Raw genomic sequence first — 21,300 nt, 5'->3', positions numbered from 1 at the left:
AAGGAAGTACAGCCCAACTCTGAACTTTGGGATGGAGTCTTGAGCCACACAACTGGTACTCAGGGTGGTCAGGAGGGGCTTTATTCACACTTGGTGAATGTGGTGTTTTCACCATGGAAAACTAGCAAATAATAACCTTATGTGTCAAATCCTAACTATATGTCAGGCCCTGTGCCTCCACCTGCCCACCCCACCCTCCACATACACACCCTATTCCACCACCCACCCATTCTACCCCACCCTTCACCCCCGCAGTTGCTCAGAGCTATAGATTCCATCCAGCCCTTTCCCTTCTCTGAGTCTGATTAAGTTCCTTCATTTGAGACTGGAAAGCGCCACAGCTGGATCTCTTCCAGCTTCTGCTCCTCCTCACTCTGAAGTCACTCTCTCTAGTGCCTTGCGTTACCCCCCAGGAACTCCATCTTTGGGCAACCCAACCCCACCTACTCCCGGGAGGCCCTCGGTCACACCCCTGAAAGCAAGCCCGAGGAGGGTAGGGTGGCAGATCCTGCTTAAAACCCTAGTTCTGAAACTCTTGTATTCCCTCCCTCTTCCAAGTTTAAGACCCGTTTTTAAAGCCTTATGGCCCGCGTTGGCCCTCACTTCCCCTCCAACTCTGCTCCTTATTGCCCCACAATGGAGCTCTGAAATACTGGGCAGCTAGTGAAGAAGCGGGGAGGGAGTGAAGGCCGAGGTTTATCCACCGCTTTGCCCCTATTCCCGGCTGACGATCCCGGGCAGCCCTCACCCCATTCCAACCCACCAAGCCCACACGGGCTGGGCTGCACTTCCTTCGAGCCTCCCCAGACTGCGCCTCCCCGCCCCGCCAGCCTCTCCAGCCCCCCGCCCAGCACCAAGCCACGCGCATGCGCGAAGGCGACCGGCGCCCATGGCGCATGCGCATCCCGCTGTCCGGGCGTATATTAGAGCGACTGCGGCCGCGGCCTCGGAATTCTCGCCGACAAGGACGTCGGTCAGCTTGTCCTGTGGGCTTGGGTGCTCGCTGCCGTCGCTGCTGCCGCCGCCGCCTCCACGAATTCCCCCGCGCAGGTGAGGGCCGGCGCTCTGGGTGCGGCGCCGGCCGGGCGCGCCCCCGCGTGCCGGGCTGGCCCCGGTCCGGTCCCGGCAGTTGGGACCCCATCCCCCACCACCTTTGGGTCCGCGTTCATCTCCCAGGCCTTTAGCCTGTTCGGCCGCCTCAGCGTCCCCGACTTGGCCCCCTCCTGACTCTCCCCGTTTCGCTGGCCGTTTTAGAAGTTCCTTCTCCTGGACCCCTCCCGTTATTCTTGAGCCGTCCACCCGGGGGGAAACCTGACTCCCCCCCGCCCAGGGCCGTCACCGCCTCCGCCAGATCCAGCTCCCTCGATTTTATGCTCCCTGCCTATCCCCAGTTAGCCCCAAGGGCGCTTCTCCTAGTATCCTTGACCTTCTCCGTGCCCCCTTCTTTCTTGCTTGTAACCGGTTCACCCAGCGTGGGGGCATGACTTGGGTGAAAACCTTGCCTCAGGGACCCAGGGGCCCGCTGGACGCCTTCTCTAGTTTGGGAGTGTGGCCACCTGGAGAAGGTCAGGTTTCCTAAGACTCCTCTCTGCCTGGATGGATGACAGTGATTTCTTCCCTAGCCTCCCTTCACCTGAGTGTGCGCCAAGATGTCATATCTGCTCTGTGCATCTCCTTCAAGGAGCCTCTGACCTCCCAAACCTGTTCCTAACTTATTCCTCTTTGTCCTACCCCCTTGGTTATTAATCATCAGTATTTACTTCATCTGGAAAAGTTGCTTTGCAAGTGCTTTTGTATAAAGCTGTGGAGTGAAGAAGTTGGTGACCTAGGTAAAGTATGGGCACTACTCCTTAGTTGAGTCCCACTTCAGTGCTGTTGTCCTTGGACATTTTATAGTGAGAAGTGTTAGTGTTGCAGGGTACCGTTGCTATAAACTTCAGGTGACACCTGAACTGGGTGACCTTTTCGTGGCATTTGCCCGATTATTATCAAGCGTTGCTGTCTTTCATCTTGTGTTGCTGTCTTTCATCTTTCTACAGGATCAGTGCACCTCCGGGACATGGAGACTGTTGTTCGCCGCTGCCCATTCTTATCCCGAGTGCCTCAGGCCTTTCTGCAGAAGGCAGGCAAATCTCTTTTGTTTTATGCCCAAAACTGCCCTAAGATGATGGAAGTTGGGACCAAGCCAGCCCCTCGGTCCCTGTCCACTTCAGCAATACACTGCCAGCAGGTCAAGGAAACCCCTCCAGCCAATGAGAGTAAGTGTTATTGAAAATAAAGTGTGTGTGTATGTGTGTGTGTGTGTGTGCAATGTTTGCAGTCATTCCTAGTCTAGAGGCAGTTCTAGCCCCAGGGTGGTAACCAAGGGGGTTACTATGTGCTTTCTGTGAATTAGTTCATGTAATTGTCCTAACCCCACAACATAGGAATTTTTAGTTTTGTCACCTTTAAAGGTGAAATAGTGGGGGCCTCCCCGGTGGCACAGAGGTTGAGCGCTGGGCTGAGAAGCTGCCCGCAGCCTCTGCAGCACCGGTTTGATCCCCGGCCACCTGCAAGGGTCCCACATGGTGCACAATCCTGCCGCACCCGCTGCTCCCCTCAGCAGTGTAGTCTGCCTATTCTGTTCCCTGCTCTGTCTCTGGTGAATCCTCTCACCCTCCCATGCATCTGACTGTACCCAGTGCTTGTATAAATAGATAAATAAATCTTAAAAAATAAATAAATAAAGGGCCTCCCCTGGTGGCGCAGTGGTTGAGCGCTGGGCTGCAAAGCTGCCCGCAGCCTTCGCAGCAGCGGTTCAATCCCCAGCCACCGGCGAGGGTCCCACATGGCGCGACAGACCTCTCCTGCCACGCCCGCTGCTCCCCTCAGCAGTGTATTTCGTCAGTCTGCCTGTTCTGTCCCCCACTCTGGCTCTGGTGAACTCTCTCACCCTCCTGTGCTTCTGACTGTACCCAGTGCTTGTATAAATAAACAAACAAATAAATAAATAAGTCTTTAAAAAAAAAAAACACACACAACCTTTAAAAATAAACAAATAAATAAATAAATAAATAAATAAATAAATAAATAAAGGTGAAATGGTGGCCAGTGTTCCACATTACAGGTTTCTTTATTGTATGTCAAGGTCTATAGTAGTTTTACTGTTGGTCAGTGCCTCATTTATATAACTATATTGTTGGAATGTTTTATTCCAACCTTTCATTAAATATTTGGCCCTTTGGATTTTTTTAATAGACTATTTTTAGAGTAGTTTTATGTTCACAGCAAGATTGTATAGAAGCTTTGGCTTTGAAAGTTAGAATTTTTTCCTTCATTTCTTTTTAAAATTATTTTGTGATGAAATTCTCATAACATAAAACTTAACCCTCTCAGCCAGTTTTAAGTTTACAGTTCAGTGGTATTAAGTACATTCATGTTGTGGTACAACCATTGATCTCTAGAATTCTTCATCATTCAAATTGAATCTCTGTGCCCATTAAACACTAAATTCCCATCCCCAACTCCTGGCAACCACTATTCTGTTTTCTGACTCTAGGAACTGGATTTCTCTAGGGCTCTCACAGTGGAATCATACAATAGCCAGTAGAGTAGTTATTTTTTAAAATACATGTATCTTTATTTTCTATATGAATTTCCTTGTTTTAATAAAGAGTAAAAAGATCAGTTCAATTTAGTTTTGATCTGACTGCCAGGAGAGAGTAAGGCTTTTCAGATTCCACTTAATCCTAAAGAATAATTTACCTTACAGTCTGTCTTAGGTGTGTTCTTTAGATGTGGACTTAGAAGAAAGGAATGTTTTTCTTTTCTTTAAGTAAAAAGGGTTTAATCCTTTGTAGGACTTATTTTCCTCTTTACCATTGTCCAGGAGTTATTTTTTTTTTAACTGAACAATCAAATCCTCTTTTACCATTCTTTTCCAAGCATTAAAAGAATCATTGAGTAGAATGTAGCTTGTCCACTTGACAGACTCCTATGCCGTCATCACAAGTAATATTCACAAAATATTTACTAGCTTAAGCAGAACTTTTTTTTTTTTAATAGTCCAAAGGTCTTGTATTTTTTTTTTCACACCCATCATGCCATGAATTCACAGGATTGGGTCACAGCGGCTCAGGTTCCTTGCCATTGGTTCTCAAAGAATGTACTTGTCTGGGTGGAGCAGGCTGGCACTTCTGCTGAACTCAAGTACCTTTCTCTTTGGCTTCCTTTTTTTTCCTGATCATTTTTTTTTCATTTGTTTTAGGAAACCACCTCAGCTAAAAATGCTTAATAGTAATTCTCAGGGCAAGAACCTTGCCATTGTTTGTTTACAACAATGCCAACTGCATACTGGGTCACGTTATAGACTCTTAACAGTTTTGTCAAGGTAACGTTTATGGGACAGCCCTTTTTGAACAGTGTCTGTCCCCTTGATGTCTACGGTATCACCTTTCTTGTAGATCTGCTTGTGTGTGGCAGAAGGAACACCACCATGTTTTCTAAAAGACCTAGAGAACATATAGCAGGTGCCTCCCCTCTTTCCCTATGTGTTGGTCATTTTGGCGACTGGAAGATGGTGGTTCTGGCTAAAAGAAAGTAACTTTATAATTAAAAGAGCAGAATAGCGAACATACACAGAATAAGTAAAAAAATTTTTAAAACCTGTACACAGGGAGAAAGATAATATACCATATCAATGGTGATGTTTTGAGTGATAGTACTTTCTTAATTTTTCTAGACTTCCTACAATGAATATGTATTACTTTTTATAATCAATAAAATGAACTTCATTTTTTTTTTTTTTTGGCTTTCCTTTATAGAAGATTTTGATGAAAACTATGTTGAGACACCTTACCCAAGTTGTGGGAAAGGCTAGTGTATGACTCACAGGAGTATTCCAGAATGATGAGGAAAGACTTTTCTAGAAGGAAGGTGAACAAATTTGCTCAAGGGGAGAGGGAATTAATTATAACTGGACACGTAATTACTAACCATGTTAAGTCCACGAACAACTTTGATGCATTTAAATGAGAAAGTAGATGAGGTGTGTGAATATGATTTTTCCTTAGCATACTAATTATTTGATCTCTATTAGATAGCAGTCTAAAGACTTCACTATTAGCCCAATTTCTTTTGTTAAGAAGAAAACCAGTAGTTTATATGTTAAACAACAGCAAACTTCATTGTAAAGAATCTGTTTAGAAAATATTAACAGAAAAAATTCTGAACACTTCCAGGAGTATCCTCTCATGAAATATGCTAAGTGTACTTGAGGTAGATTTACTTGAAATAATCCAATTTAAGAACTCTGGGTTGTCTGAAACTAGAAAATACTATATTTGTAAGTAAGAAATACTGTAGTTTCAAGAGGTAACTGGACTACTAGTTAACTCTTACAGAAATATAATTTCCAGTGAGACAGATGAGAAAATTATCACATTAACAGGACCTAATAAAAATAAATTGTGTCTGGATTGTGGGGTAGGGTAAGTATAAAGTTTGTTTTTGAAATAATACAATAAGAGAAAGAAACCAGTGGTTTTCTCATGTTCTAACAACCAGTTCTGATGCTTCAGTTTTTCTCTCTCTCCCTCAGAAGACAAAACTGCCAAAACTGAGGTTCAGCAGGCTCCTGATGGATCCCAGCAGACTTCAGATAGCACACAGCTTCCATCTGGACACCCCTCCCTTGCCACGAGCCAGGGCACTGCGAGCAAATGCCCTTTTCTGGCAGCCCAGATGAGCCAGAAAGGCAGCAGTGTCTTTCGCAAAGCCAGTCTAGAGCTTCAAGAGGATGTGCAGGAAATGCATGCTGTGAGAAAAGGTAAATAGAAAAGACAAGAACCGTTAGGAGAGCTGAAGAGGTCCTTTTGGTATTTATTTCTGGACCCTCAGGTTTATGAATGAGCTATTATTAGGATAGTATAGTATATTTGTGTAAATATCTTCCTCTTTTAGGACCAAGGAGAAGGTCATCAAGATAGTCAAAAGACTGGATGGCAGGATGTGGGACTTTCTGGTGTGTGTATAGAATGTGGCCAGCTTTTACAGTAACTGCTTAATTTCCAAAAATACCCTGTAGTAATAAACTATTACTCCTTTATTTCTTTCCACCATCTGTTGGTATAAGAGGTACAAATGATGATGTTACTACAGTAAGTAATAGTCTTAGGACTCCCATCTGTGTGTCTGTAATTAATGGTCATTGAGTGACAACTTAATTCCAGTTGTGGCTGTATCCATGGAGCACCCAAGGTCCCAAAGAGTACCCCAAAAGCAGAAATGATGTATATATGACTAGAATTGTCTTTTGTGAAGAAAATCGAGATAAGGTTTGTGGGTAGAGAAAGCATGTGAACCAGCTAGAAAACTTTGGACTTTAGTGTTCATTAAAAACTGACTAGTAGCTCCAAAAACAAACTGCAGCAGATGTTGGCCATTTCAATAATTAAAATAGAAGAGAAGTTTCATGTATCACTCATAACTAGTTGTAATTGGCTTTTTTTGGTCAAGTGGGCAGTTAGTCATTTTTGGCAGTATGTCTGGAAGGTATTGTCAACCCTGACTACAATATTGGTCTCTTTGCCTTATGTTACATTTGCTGCAGAGGTTGCCCAAACCTCAGTGAACCCCAGTGTGATTAGCATGAAGACTGATGGCAGAGAGCCAAGTGGATTGCTGAAGAACTTTCAGGATATCATGCGGAAGCAAAGACCAGAAGGCGTGTCCCATCTTCTTCAAGATAATTTGCCAAAATGTAAGTCTCATTGCTGGCCTGATGCAGGAGAGTTTCTAACTTAAATATACATCAGATTAAACATAAATGAGTTGTGAACTGAAACGCATTTCCCTTACTCTCACCGAGAGCAACTACAAATTGAGTTTGTAGCCTGCCTTCTATTTCTTTCTTTTTTTTTTTTTTAAAGATTTATTTATCTATGCATACAAGAACTGGGGTGCAGGCCAGAGGTGCAGGGGGCGAGAAGATTCACCAAAGACAGTGGGGAACAGAACAGGCAGATTGACTGGAATACACTGCTGAGGGGAGTAGCGGGTGAGTCAGGAGAGGTCTGCTGCATCATGTGGGTAGCCCCCTGGCTGGGTATTGAGCATGTGCTGCAGTGGCTGCAGATAGCTTCATAGGTTGTGTCTTAACCCCTTGTGCCACCTGGGAGGCCCTGCCTTCTATTTCTTTTTTGTTTTTTTTTTAAAGATTGATTTTATTTATACAAGAACCGGGGTATAGGCCAGATGTGCAGAGGGTGAGAGGACTCACCAGAGACCAAGTGGGGAACAGAACAGGCAGACTGACTGAAATACACTGCTGAGGGGAGCAGTAGGCGAGACAGGAGAGGTCTGCCGTGCCATATGGGTATCTCCCTGCCAACTGGGATCAAACCCGCACTGCAGAAGCTGCAGACAGCTTCACAGCGCTGCACTCAACTGCCCATACCACCAGGGAGGCCCTGCCTTCTATTTCTTAATGCCTCCCATCTATACACTGGTGCTGTGCTAAACTTGACCTACAGTTTTATTTGAGACTTACACAGTCTCAAGATGAAGACATCAAGTAACATGCCCAGATGAGTATTTCATTAATTTGCCCAGGTCTCCCTGCTACAAGTGACCCAGCTAACACGGAACCCAGGTCTTTTGCCAAGTCCCACACATGCTCTTTAACCATCTGACTGTACTGTCTTTTGTTTGTTTTTTAGCTATTTCCACTTTTCAATATGATCGTTTCTTTGAGAAGAAAATTGATGAGAAAAAAAATGACCATACCTATAGGGTTTTTAAAACTGTGAACCGAAGGGCGCACATCTTTCCCATGGCGGATGACTATTCAGATTCTCTCATCACCAAAAAGCAGGTGTCAGTCTGGTGCAGCAACGACTACTTAGGGATGAGTCGCCACCCACGGGTGTGTGGGGCAGTCATGTAAGTAGCCCTCAACTTTCAGATATCACTGACATTATTTGGCAAGACATTGAAGATATGTAAGGGTGGATCTTTTATGGGAGCAATATTCAACAGTTGAGATATTCAGCAGTGTGTCATAGCAGAATACTAAGCCTTTAAAAATATCTACAGATTCCTTGTAAAGAAATTCTAAGGTACAAATAATTGGTGGAGCCCCTTAGTGTTTGAGGGTTCAGTTTATTGAGTCTGAGTACATGTCTCAGTTCACTTCCTATCACTCCACAAGTGAGTGTGCCTTTCACACCCGGCAGTCTTGCACAGGGACATCCTTGTTTACAGCTCTTGTTGGAGAAGTAAAAAACTAGCAGCTTTGGAGGAAAAACTACTTTTAAAAGGCTTATGAAAAAGGATGGCAGAGGAGGACATACGCCATGTGCAGAAGTGGCTTCCTAATAGGAAACTGAGAAGGAGGGGGACACCCTGGGTCCTGAGAAAGTCCCTTGTCCTCATCAGCTTGCTTGGTGTTTGGGTTGAGGGAGGGAAGGGCCCCATCAGGCCCTCGCCAAGGCAAGGAATAAAGAAGCCATTCTGCATTTCTAGTGCTTCTGCTTTTATTTGAAAAGGAAGTTAGAAAAATTGTCCCAGTTGCTCTTGGTCATTTTTTTCCTCATCTCTCCTCCTGTATGTGTATGATTCTGGAATCTGTTTTTATTTTATTTTATATTTTTTTAAGATTTATTTATTTATTTATGTAAGAACCAGGGTACAGGCCAGATTCGCGGGAGGGTGAGAGGATTCACCAGAGACAAAGCAGGGAACAGAACAGGCAGACTGACTGAAATACACTGCTGAGGGGAGCAGCGGGCGAGACAGGAGAGGTCTGCCGCGCCACGTGGAACTCGACCCTTGCCGGAGGGCCAGGATCGAACCAGCGCTGTGGAGACTGCGGACAGTCTCACAGTGCGAACAGTCTCACAGTGCGGCGCTCAACCGCCTGCAGCGCTCAACCGCCTGCGCCACCAGGGGAGGCCCTGGAATCTTGTTTTTAATTAGCTTAGTCAAACACCTATGTGGGGCCTCCCTGGTGGCGCAGCGGGTTGAGCACAGCGCTTTGACGCTATCCGCAGCCTCTACAGTGCAGGTTCGATTCCCGGCCAGCCAGGGAGATTCCTACATGGCGCAGCAGACCTCTCCAGTCATGCAGTGCTTTCAGTCCATCTGCCTGTTCTGCTCCCCACTCTGCCTCTGGTGAATCCTCTCACCCTCCCGCGCCTCTAGCCTGTACCCCAGCTAGTGTATAAATAAAAAATAAATCTTTTAAAAAAAATAAACACCTATGTGAACATCATTTGTCAGCCATGAAAAAGGGAAGTCCGAATGAGGACAATGAGAATTATTTTCTCTTTTAAGGGACACTTTGAAACAACATGGTGCTGGAGCAGGTGGTACGAGAAATATTTCTGGAACTAGTAAATTCCATGTGGACTTGGAGCAGGAACTGGCTGACCTCCATGGGAAGGATGCAGCACTCTTGTTTTCCTCATGCTTTGTGGCTAACGACTCAACTCTCTACACTCTGGCTAAGATGATGCCAAGTAAGGAAGCCTGTTATGGGTGCCTTAGAGTTTTTGTGTTTCTTAGTAACAGGAATATTTGCAACAAAGAAGGCCTACCAAGAACACTCATTTCAGAGTAATGATAATATCTGGAAGCATTTGTCCTTGAATTGAGCATGAAGTACTAACTGCACTTTATAAACTCTAGCAGAACATGATATCAGAGAAGAATCAAATTTTTTTTTTTTAGTTTTTTTTTTTTTTTTATAGAGGCATTTTTTTTTTTTTTTTTTTGTTTGTTTGTTTGTTTTGTTTATACATGCACTGGGCACAGTCAGAAGCGCGGGAGGGTGAGAGAATTCACCAGAGCCAGAGCGGGAAGCAGAGCAGGCAGAAGGACCGAAGTACACTGCTGAGGGGAGCAGCGGGCGGCAGGAGAGGTCTGCACGCCATGTGGGACCCTCCTCCGGTGGCCGGGGAGCAGCTGGGAATCGAACCGGCGCTGCAGAGGTCGCCGGCAGCTTCGCAACCCAGCGCTCAACCGCTGCGCCACCGGGGAGGCCCGAGAAGAATCAAATTTAAAGGACTTAAGCTAATTGCTTCAAATGTGATTTGTAGTTTAAGAAAAAAATTTTGAGAAATCTCTTAATTGTTTATAGTTATTTTTTAATTGAGTTTGAAGTGGGAATTGTTTAAAAAAAATGAAGTGGGAATTGTTAGCATTTGAGTGAGGCAGCCAGATTAACAAGCAGATTGATTGCCTGCCACACAGTTATTCTGTACCTATGGACCTTTTCAAAGGAGAAGCACTAGTTATTCTACTAGAAACGAGCTGGCATGCAGTATTTTTTTCCTTCTAGGCAAAAGTAGCATTTTCAGGCTACGCCTGTTGTCTCTTGACTGTCTAGGAAATAATTTGTCTTTGTTTCAGATGACAATAAATAACATTTTTGTCCTGTTAGGCTGTGAGATTTACTCTGATTCTGGGAACCATGCCTCCATGATCCAAGGGATTCGGAACAGCGGGGTGCCAAAGTACATTTTCCGTCACAATGATGTCAGCCATCTCAGAGAACTGCTGCAAAGATCTGACCCCTCAGTCCCTAAGATTGTTGCATTTGAAACTGTCCATTCAATGGATGGTAAGTCTGAGTAGAGACCAGTCTGAACCCTCAAATGAAAATTAGACCTGAACTCTTGAAAAGTATGGTGTTATTGTTATTGCAGTTTCCTTTCTCTTCACTTATTGCCAGGATCTTGTAATTGGTGGACATTGTATAGATTTGGGTGAATGTAGATTTTCTACTCTGGCTTCTGCTATGCTCTAAGACCACAAGATAACCTAGAAATTGGGGAAGTCACTTTTTCCCCAATATTAATAATGATAGTTTAGAACATACATTACTTTGTTCTTGACTGACTCTTAGCAAACGGAAATTTATAAAATAGAAAGTTCTTCAGAGCAGCCTGTGGTCTTTCCTCAGGAGCAGTGTGCCCACTGGAAGAGCTTTGTGATGTGGCCCATGAATTTGGAGCAATCACCTTTGTGGATGAGGTCCATGCAGTGGGGCTCTACGGGGCTCGAGGTGGAGGTATTGGTGATCGGGATGGAGTTATGCCAAAAATGGACATCATTTCTGGAACACTTGGTATGTATGCTGTGCCATGACAAAAGCCTTACTTTCTATGCCTCAGGTTGTTTCCTTATATTTAAAAAGATAGTTTTCTTTTTTTTTTTTAATCCTTTTTTTGTTTTTTTTTAATTTTATAGGGGCATGTTTATTTATTTATTTGTTTATTTGTTTTTTGTTTATACAAGCACTGGGTACAGTCAGAAGCGCGGGAGGGTGAGAGAATTCACCAGAGCCAGAGTGGGGAGCAGAACAGGCAGAAGGACCGAAGTACACTGCTGAGGGGAGCAGCGGGCGGCAGGAGAGGTCTGCGCGCCATGTGGGACCCTCCTCCGGTGGCTGGGGAGCAGCCGGGGATCGAACCAGCGCCGCGGAGGCCTCGGGCAGGTTCGCAACCCAGCGCTCAACTGCTGCGCCACCAGGGAGGCCCTAAAAAGATAGTTTTCTCCCAGAGCAGTTGGGACCTGCAGGTTCAGCCATTGTGAGGTGCTAACCTCTGTCCCTGTCACATGGGAGCCACTCCCATTCACACAGGGGCTTTGTATTTCCTCTGCTCCCCCTAGGTAAGAGGCAGTGTCTCATGATGCTGGGACACCAGAGCTGTGCTCCCTACTGAGCTTAAACCCTGCCTGCATAACTCACTAGCTTGTGACCTTGGGCCGGTAGTCCACCTCTCTGCCTCAGTTTCCTCATCAATACAATGGTGAGGAATGTCTATAGGACCTACCTTAGTTTTTGTGGAACAGATAAGTGAATCTGTGGAACAAATATGCAAATAATTACTATAGACATTTTCTTTGCCTGTGAGGAATATAAAGAGGTGACCATGTAAATTGTACAAAAAAATTGAGGATTTCAAGTTATAAGGCAATTGGAGGCCTATCTAGCAATTAGCTAAAATGCCAATTTATGGCCTGCACTTGATAAAAAAAAAGCGGGGGAGGCTAAAAACAGTGCAACTCAGGGCCTCACGGTAGCCTAGGGGTTAAGTCTCAGCCCTATCACTGCTAGGGTCTGAGTTTGACCCCCGGCCAGGGAACTGACCCACTTGGTGCAGCAGACCTCTCCTGTTTTACCTGCTACTCCCCTTAGCAGTGTGTTTTGGTAAATCTGCCTGTTCTGTTAACCACTCTGTCTCTGGTGAATCCTCTCACCTCCCGTACCTCTGGCCTCCACCCCAGTTCTTCTATGCAAAAAAAAAAAAAAAAAAGCACTTCAACACTGTTACCCCTGCAGATCAGAAGAACCTGGTCTGCCAGGGGAAAAACACTTGTTCATGTGTCCAAATTCCAGAAGCTCTTTTCTTTTAAAGAGCTCTTATTTGTAGACTCTTTGAAGTTATGGTCATTGTGAGATGGAACAAACTGGAGAGATTTTCCACTGTAATAGCTTATATCAACCCAGCCCTGCAGGGAGTTCACACAGGAATGTTAATTACAGAACATAATGTTAAGATCTGTGAGGACTCTTCTAGAGTCATTAATCCTGAAACTTGAGATACAGATTATATAAAGAGACTTAATAAGAACTGAAAAATGAGGCTAGTCCTAAATCAAACCTAACAGGTTCTCAGTTTTCATATTTACATGGCAAATGCTAGTTGTCCAAGTTTTTTGTTTACTTAAATAGGAAATAATACCAGTCACACCAAAACAGTTAATGTCTTAGCTGGGTTACATTCCAGTCTCACAGGTAACGCTCCCAGTTTGAGGCACAGCAATGTGGGCCCCGCCCCAGAGAGTGCACACAGTGCAAACATAGCGCAGCACACAGAGCACCTTGCCCCGCCACGAGCTGCAGGCCTGGGTGGGAAAAGATAGTGGGAGAAGAGGCGAACAGCAGCTTGGTATTCAGGCACACTGGGGCAAACGATCAGCGGCCAGGCCTCTCCTGGAGACCTGCATTTTGATCCTGGCCACATACCAGCTTGACCATATGACTTTGGGCAAGACCCTGTCATAGGGCCTCCCCAGTGGCGCAGCGGTTGAGCGCTGGGTTGCAAAGCTGCCTGCAGCCTCTGCAGCGCCGGTTCGATCCCCGGCTGCTTCCCAGCCACCAGAGGAGGGTCCCACATGGCACGCAGACCTCTCCTGCTGCCCGCTGCTCCCCTCAGCAGTGTACCTCGGTCCTTCTGCCTGTTCTGTTCCCCGCTCTGGCTCTGGTGAGTTCTTTCACCCTTCCACGCTTCTGACTGTACCCAGTGCTTGTATGCATGCATGCATGCATGCATGCATAAATAAATAAATAAATAAATAAATAAATAAATAAATAAATAAATAAATAAATAAATCTTTTAGATAAATAAATAAAAAGTTACAAATTTAAAAAAAAAAAAGACCCTGTCATAAATTTCCTCAGCTTTTTCCCTTTCAGAATTGGATGATCATGCCTTTACCTCAGAATTAGGGCACATTAAGCAAATAAAAAGAAAAGGAAATGCTTTGAGACTGTGTAATACTTTGCTGTGTACATTTAGGACTGTTGCTGTAGTAAATAAGACTGTCTTCTCCCAGGCAAAGCCTTTGGCTGTGTCGGAGGGTACATCGCCAGCACAAGTTCCCTAGTTGACACTGTGCGGTCGTACGCGGCTGGCTTCATCTTTACCACCTCCCTGCCACCCATGCTGCTGGCTGGAGCCCTGGAGTCTGTGCGGATCCTGAAGAGCGCCGAGGGGAGGACACTTCGCCGCCAGCACCAGCGCAATGTTAAGCTCATGAGGCAGATGCTAATGGATGCCGGCCTCCCAGTTGTCCACTGCCCCAGTCATATCATCCCTGTCCGGGTAATGGCCTGTGATTAGACCTACTGGGGACTGCCTCAGCACGTGATATGAAGTGTTTTGGGTCATGCCTTCCTGAAATTGGGCTGGGGCAGGGTAACTGCTGGGGCAGGGGGCTGTAGCCAGTGGCCTTCCACTTAGTTTCCGCCTTTGGCTGACTTCACAATGAGAATAAACCTTTGAACCCAGCAGGCTGGAGCAGAGGTTCTTTCTCCAGAGCACCGGCCTCAATAGGGTAAAAACAGAGCTTTCTATCTGGAAAGCTCTAGAAGTCTGAACTTGGCAAGCTTTGAAGTTTGGCTTTCTATTCAGTTAATTTCAAAGTAGGTCTTGCCCTTTCTGCTAAAATGCTAGCCCTTTGCTTTGAACAGCTAGTGTAACCAAAGCTGCCTTCCCCCCGCCCCACAGTGTGCACACCCCTGGATATGAAAGCCAGGTGGGGTCACAGAAGCACCTGCTTACCCTACGCGAAGCCTTGGGGGAGATCAGACTGACATCTAACATGGTTTCAGTTCTCTGGCCTGAACTGAACAGCGCTGAGCAGCACTGACCCCTTTCCATTGCATGAGTATAGGAACACTTCACCTCCCTCCCAGCATTGCATGTGGTGCTCAACCCTAAACCTTGTGGGCACTGTATTCATTAGAGTCTGAGTCTCTGCTACAAAGGAGTACATCTTGTTCTGATCTTACCTTCTGTTATCCACAAATTAGGTTGCAGATGCTGCTAAAAACACGGAAGTCTGTGATGAACTCATGAGTAGACATAACATCTACGTCCAAGCAATCAATTACCCTACAGTGCCCCGTGGGGAAGAGCTCCTGCGGATTGCCCCCACCCCTCATCACACACCGCAGATGATGAACTATTTCCTTGGTGAGTACCGGGAGCAACCGGAGCGCTGCTAGGACCTCACTGGCGAGCTGCGTTTGTAGTGTTTGTAGTTGAAGCCCTTCAGAGGCATTCAGATTTGTTTCTTCTTTTCCCAAGAAGTTAAGAATGCTATGAGATGATATAAAACTCTAAAAGAGACATTTAGTTGATTCATTTTAAGAGGGTGCAGCGTTATTTGGAAGCTCTTAGGGAGCCTAGTAGTACACCCGTTCTTTCCAGTGCCCATTGTCAGGATGACTTCAAGCTGCACAGTAATGGCTGTTACAGGGAGAAGACACCTCCTAAGGCTTGAGTCTCTGGCATTTGTGACCATCTGTGTTCACAAGATTTTGCATGGACATATTTTCATTTCTCTTGGGTATATACTACTCCTAAATTAAACTATTTCTTCTCACAGAGAATCTTCTGTCCACATGGAAGCGAGTGGGACTGAAACTCAAGCCACATTCTTCAGCCGAGTGCAACTTTTGCAGAAGACCACTCCATTTTGAAGTAATGAGTGAAAGAGAGAAATCCTATTTCTCAGGCCTGAGCAAGTTGGTATCCGCTCAGGCTTAAGTGTGTGATGACCTCAGCTACTCTACTTAACCCCATATCATATCCACATAGTCTCCAGAGTTATCCTTATATGTGAATTAAATTATATTAAATTTTAACCTATAGTAAAAGTATAATCCTGAAATAAATTCTTGTTTATGTGATGGCTCCTCCTGTTGGCTACTAAATCAAAAAATCATTAATTTTCATCTCTTTAAATTTGGTCTGTAGTGTTGAGATGTATAAAATGTATAAAAACATACTCGCCCTCCAGCAAGGGCTACAGGCCCTGCTAGAGTGACAGGACCACCTGTTCTGCTTGAATCCAACTACCTCTTCAGTGCTGCTGCTCCTGGCTGACCCAGCTGCGCCCTAGCAACCGAACAGTTCCCAAAGAAGTCGCATACGGTGGCAGGCGGTTACACTTTAAATTTCTAACCTCAAGTCATAAATGGGCAGTCACACTACCTAGCAATCCTGCTGCAGCTGTTTCCCTTTTTAGTTGCTGCGTAGACCTCAGATTTTCCATGAAAGTAGGGCAGTCAGGAGGGAACCAGCTTGTCTGTGACTACAAGTCCTCCAGCCCATCTGCACCGTTCCCTCCAGTTAAAGTGGAGGTGTGTGTGCTCCTCACCCTGACTCTTTCCGTTTGTACTCTGGGTCCCCATTCTTGCACAGGCCTGCAACTATCTGTCTTCCCTGTCATGAATTTCTCCCCATTGCCCGGCTCTGTCACCCGTCTTGAAAGTAACAAGCTCTGTCTCAGTCTAGATGCGCTGCTAGCTACTGCCATATCCTCTGGTCTTCCTCTTTTCACCTTAGCCCGCCTGCCTGTTCTGTCATCCCTGTGCCCTGTGGGTGCCAGTCTTCTTGCTGCTTTCTTGCAAAATCCAGTGGTGGATTCTGTTTTCCTTTCATTTGATCAACTTGTGGTATTTGAGGTGGTTGTCCCTGGCCTTTGTACAGGTTTCTCCTCTAACCTTTGCTTATTATTTTCTCCTATTTCATTTTGGCCCTTTGAATATCAAGTACCCTTGGGCTTCATCTCTAACTGCGCTTAACCCTTCCCCTCTGCAACATGATCTCTACCAGCGCTGGGATTTCAGTTCCCTTTGTACATTGCAGACTGCCATCACAGCTGGGACCACAGTTACAGGCAGCAAATGGGTCTTCCCACTCTGCCCTTACCTGCTTCTCCATTTGTCTTAACCATCTTCTACCAGTTACTCTGGCCTCTGTGGAAATCAGCCATCTCTCCTGCAAATGATAATGTTAACAGGTCCTTAAGCTCTACTTCTAAAATACATCTCAGGCCAGGCTACTTCTTGTCACCTCCACTGCAACCATTCTAGTTTTGACACCATCATATGTAGCATCTGCCCAACCTCCATTCCAGACAACCGCCTGAGAATGCTTTTAAAAATCAGAACAGGTCCTCTCTGGTGGCCTAGGGATTAAGTCTCAGCACTATCACCACAATGGCCTGAGTTTGATAATCCCGCCAGGGAGCTGACCCACGTATGGCCCAGCAGCCCTCGCCTGTCACACCCGCTGCTCCCCTTAGCAGTGTATCTCAGTGGATCTGCCTGTTCTATTCCCCACTCTGTCTCTGGCCTCTCACCCTCCCCACCTCTGGCCTACACCCCAGTTCTTCTACGTGGAATAAAATCTTTATAAAATAAAAATCAGATCATGTCCCTCCCCTGCAGAAAACTTTTCCTGGTCTTCCAGTTGCACTGAGTAAATCTAGAATTTGCCAAATGTAGAATTCCTCACAGGTTGATCACATTCTCTGGGATCAGGATCTCATCCAGCTTCCCAGTCTCATGTCCCATCCATCCTTATTTGTTCACTGCTTCATATGATGGCACACACTTCTGAACCTCAATTACTACTGGCATCACTAGCTTCTAGGCCTTGGTTTTAGCCATGATTCCTTTGCCTGGATTTTTCTACTCTGGATCATAGTGTGGCTGCCTCCCTCCACTCAGGACAAGAGTCTCTCAGGAGACCTTCCCTCTCTTCTCCTCTTCCTTCCCCTACCTAAGGATAAGGCAGCCCCTACACATTCTGGTCGGCCCTTGACCTCTTACCATGCTGCCCTTTAAAGCTCTGATCGCCATCACAATGTTGATCATTTGTCCTGTCTTTCTTATCATTTCCATATCTTCCACACAACGCCCCTGCCCAGCACCTGAGATAACAGTGAGAGCCAAATGCATGTGTGCTGAGTGAGTGAAAAGGGCTCAGGCTGCCATAATAAACACCATAGACTACAGGGCTTAAACAACAGACATTTATATTTCCCGCAGTTCTGGAGGCTTGGACTCCAAGACCAAGGTGTGGGCAGATTCACTTCCTAGTGAGGAGCTGCTTCTGGCTTGTAGACAGCTGTCTGCTACAAACTGTGTGGCCTTTCCTCAGTGTATGCTCATAGAAAGATTGTCCTTCCTTTTTTTTACAAAGCCACTCATGAGAGGCCCATCTCATGGCTTCATCTTAATCTGATTACAGGCACACCTCAGAGACATTTCAGGTTGATTCCAGACCACCACAATAAAGCAAATATCGCAGTAAAATAATCACACACATGTTTTGGTTTCCCAATGCATATGAAAGCTATGTTTACACTGTAGTTCCTTAACTGTGCGATGGTGTCATGTCTAACCAACCACAACATGTATATACCTTTCTTCTAAAATGCTGGCCACCTGCCAACTCTATAGAAACCCTTCGTTTTTGCCACAGACCTTCGATGTGTAAAAAGCACAATTAAACAAGGTATGTCTGTAACTTCCAAATACTGTCATGTTGGGGTTAGGGCTTAAACGTGAAATTTGAGGGGACACAAATCTTCACTCTATGCAGGGACCAACGATAACCTCCCAGTTTGCTTTACTAGAAAGACCATACGAGCTGAAGAAGAAACATGCAGGTGGAGGACAAAGAGTCCCCTCGCCTCCCCACTCCCTTTGTGCTCTGTTCTGTCTGGGTTGTGCCAGCACATCCTCCAGGAGACCGGCAGGGGCACATGCGTCCTTACCAGGACCGGCGTGACCCCCTCAGATAATCTAAGTCACACATCCAGGCAGGCCCCGGGGTGTGTGGGAGTCGCCCGGGAACCCCACAGGGTTCCCACTGCCCAGGAAACAGACTCACTCTGCTTGCCCAGCTCTGCTCCTGCCAGCTTGCAGGTCTCTCCACGGCCCCTCCCATCCCCACGCCTGGAACTCCCTCGGCTCTTCCTTCTCAGGAGACTCAGAGCCAGGGGGGCCAACAGGGCATTAGCTATACTTTTCACTTCTGTCTCCTCGGGTTAGGAGGCAAAGAATAGAATGATCTGCCAGAAGTGGATGGGATTTGTGAACTGCTTCAAAATGAGATTATTTGACGTCTATTAAGAAAAAACTGCACCATGTCATGGAAGTTTTACAAGAATATTTAGAAACCTAGGGCATTAAAGTGTCCCAGAGGGAAACAGTGAGTTGAAGTTGAAACCTTAGTCAGTAGGATTTTCTACCATTTGTGCTTCCCTCAGTCAGGTTCTCCTGAGTCTTGTGCCCATCCCTCTGCCATCCGGTAGCAACAAAGCACGAGAAATAACACCGGGAGCTTTCCCAGGGGCCCTAGTCCTGTTCCCCACTTCATGCACTTCTGATTCGGCCATGGCTGCCTCTGCACCCTGTTCAATGTGCTCTTCACGGTTCCCTGGCTCACAGATTAGTTTCTGCGCGGAGAGATAAAATATCGAAGCCACATCAGCTGGTTGTCCTGAGCATAAATCCCCTTACCTAATAATGACAACCGAGTACCTTCCAGGTTTCTCAGCCCTTTGCACATAATACCACAAATCCTGGTAACAGTGGCAGGATCTCTGACCATTCCTATTTACGGATGAACAAACTTAGCCTCCAAAGGGGCGGTCACCTGCCCACATGACCAAGTTGACTACTACCCCATGTAATGTCACCTGAGCCTTCTCGTCCCTGGCCTTGCAGAACTATGTTTCCAGCAGAGTTCATGGTCTCAGAATTCCAGCACAAGCAAGAGGGCTGGAGTCCATCACGAGCATCCTTCTGGACCACAGTTAGTAGGAGGTGTCCCCACCCAGCCCCGCTGAAACCATCTCCTACCACCCCCAGCAGAACCTGGGTTACTGGGGCTCAGGCCCTTCTGAAGCCCACAGACAGCGGCAGAGCTTGTCCCTGCAGCCTGAGCCAAGTACCTAGACCTCAGTTCATTTAAATGGAGCCCGAGAGTCTTCTGAGGCTTGTGGTCAGGCCTGAGCCAAGGATAAAGGCATGACCCCTGCCGGAGAAGCCACTGTACTGTATTCCTCGGGGCCACAGTAATGGGTTGCTCAATACTTAGCAAAATATTTCTGTGCCTTCCGAGCATCCTGATAGCACTGATGCTTGACGAACACCCACAGATCATTTTAAACTGATGACAAGGAAGAGAACATAGATTTCAGAAATTTCATCAACCACCTAGCGATTGACTGCCCCTAGACTGCCTGGTGCCCTCCCCCACCTGAAAATAAACTGCCTCCCTGCCCTGTGTGTCCCCACATTCCTCTCTTTCCATACAATCTTCCCTCATTCGACACAAGTGGGCAGACAGTCTTTTCCTGAGTACAAACTCTGCTATTCTCCCAATGTAGTGCCACTAGCTAATAAAAAGCTTCCTGTGTGGAAACAATCTCGTGGTTCAGAGTCTGAGGGCAAGCGAAAGGACCCGATTAGGACTATAATACCATAGTCCCAGGCTTCATCTCCACAATGCAGCCCCCAAAGAACCAGCACTGTGAGCACAAGTGGGTGGGTGGGAAGTGGAGAGGCTGGGAACTACTTGAGGCAGACCATGCTGTTCTGAAAGACAGACAAACTGTGCTTCCTTCCTGCAAAATGCAGTCCCCATGAGGGCCCTGCCTCTGGCAGCTGTTTCTGGGTGTGTTGGAACAGTCTGAGAACAACTCATAAGGGGCCTCCCCAAGATTCCAGCCTGGGGAAGTACAGTTTTTGTTTTCTTTTCTCCCTAAGTACAGGCCAAGGAACTTCATGGGGCCAAGCATTGCCTCAGCCTGCTCCTTCAGAACTAAGCCAGCCCTCTCAGATCAGTCCAGGGCCTGCCCAGGCCTTTTGACTGTGAGACAGATAACTGCCATCTGGTCTGTCTTTCTTTCAGGCAAACAATTAACAGGGGCCCACCGCAGAAGGCACTGCGTCCAAATCAGAAAGAGGAAGGCGGCCTATACTTCTCTATACTTCTCTCCCAGCTGAATCCTCAAGGGAGGGCAGTCTCCCCCCTTACCCCCCCACCTCCAGATCTGCCCACAATCAGGCTGCAAGATTAGACTAGTCTGTTACCAGCTCCAACCCTGAGCAAAGGAGCTGGTCCCAAACTGGCCTGGCCAGCTAAGTGGCGTCCACTCTCCTGCTGCCCCAGGCCATAGCTCCAACTGTCAGGCTGCCCTTGGCTCCCCTGCTCCTCAAAGGGTAAGTTTGGTGGTGGGGTGGTGTAGGCAATTGATCCAAGCAAAGCACCTCCAGGCTCCAGGCCTGACACAAGCAAGCCACAACTCCCCACATACTTGTTGAATGTGGACCTAAGCAGGCTACCTCCAAAACTGGTCATGGGGGCTCCCAGCAGTGTCTCATCATCTACAGTGGATATTAAAACCAGAAACACTCACACATACTCCATCCTAGTAGATGTGACTACATTTCCCACCTAAGTGCAATCAGTAGTGAGGCAGGGTCATGAAAGGGGGGCCCTACCGTTGTAGCCACCTACGGTGGCTACAGGCAGCACCTCAACCTAGGTGTCCCATTGATGTCAGAACAGAGACCAGCATTCTAGGTGGAAGGGATAGGTCCTGGGCTCCCTCTAGAATCTTCTGTGGTCCCAACTCCCTGACCCCAACATATACCCGCAAGCCTTCATCTCCCTCATCTGAGCAGCCTCTTGGGTGCAGCAGCACATGAATGGCCACCAGAGG

The 21,300-nt window shown here is 46.5% G+C and overlaps 1 protein-coding gene across 1 annotated transcript; it reads left to right on the top strand.

Moving 5' to 3' along the window:
• Positions 1-2,044: 2,044 nt before the first annotated feature.
• ALAS1 (5'-aminolevulinate synthase 1) lies at positions 2,045-15,332 on the top strand. Its single transcript, XM_084247580.1, has 10 exons — positions 2,045-2,258; positions 5,579-5,806; positions 6,590-6,739; positions 7,698-7,920; positions 9,313-9,497; positions 10,421-10,600; positions 10,943-11,107; positions 13,603-13,871; positions 14,582-14,744; positions 15,160-15,332. Exons 1-10 carry the CDS (start codon positions 2,060-2,062, stop codon positions 15,318-15,320), a joined length of 1,923 nt encoding a protein of 640 aa, XP_084103706.1. The 5' UTR covers positions 2,045-2,059; the 3' UTR covers positions 15,321-15,332.
• The last annotated feature ends 5,968 nt before the right edge of the window (positions 15,333-21,300 follow it).

The sequence above is a fragment of the Talpa europaea genome, assembly GCF_964194135.1.
Source record: "Talpa europaea genome assembly, chromosome: 11".
NCBI lineage: Eukaryota > Metazoa > Chordata > Mammalia > Eulipotyphla > Talpidae > Talpa > Talpa europaea.
The sequence above is the reverse complement of the archived record's forward strand: the minus strand, read 5'-3'. Positions and strand labels throughout refer to the sequence as shown.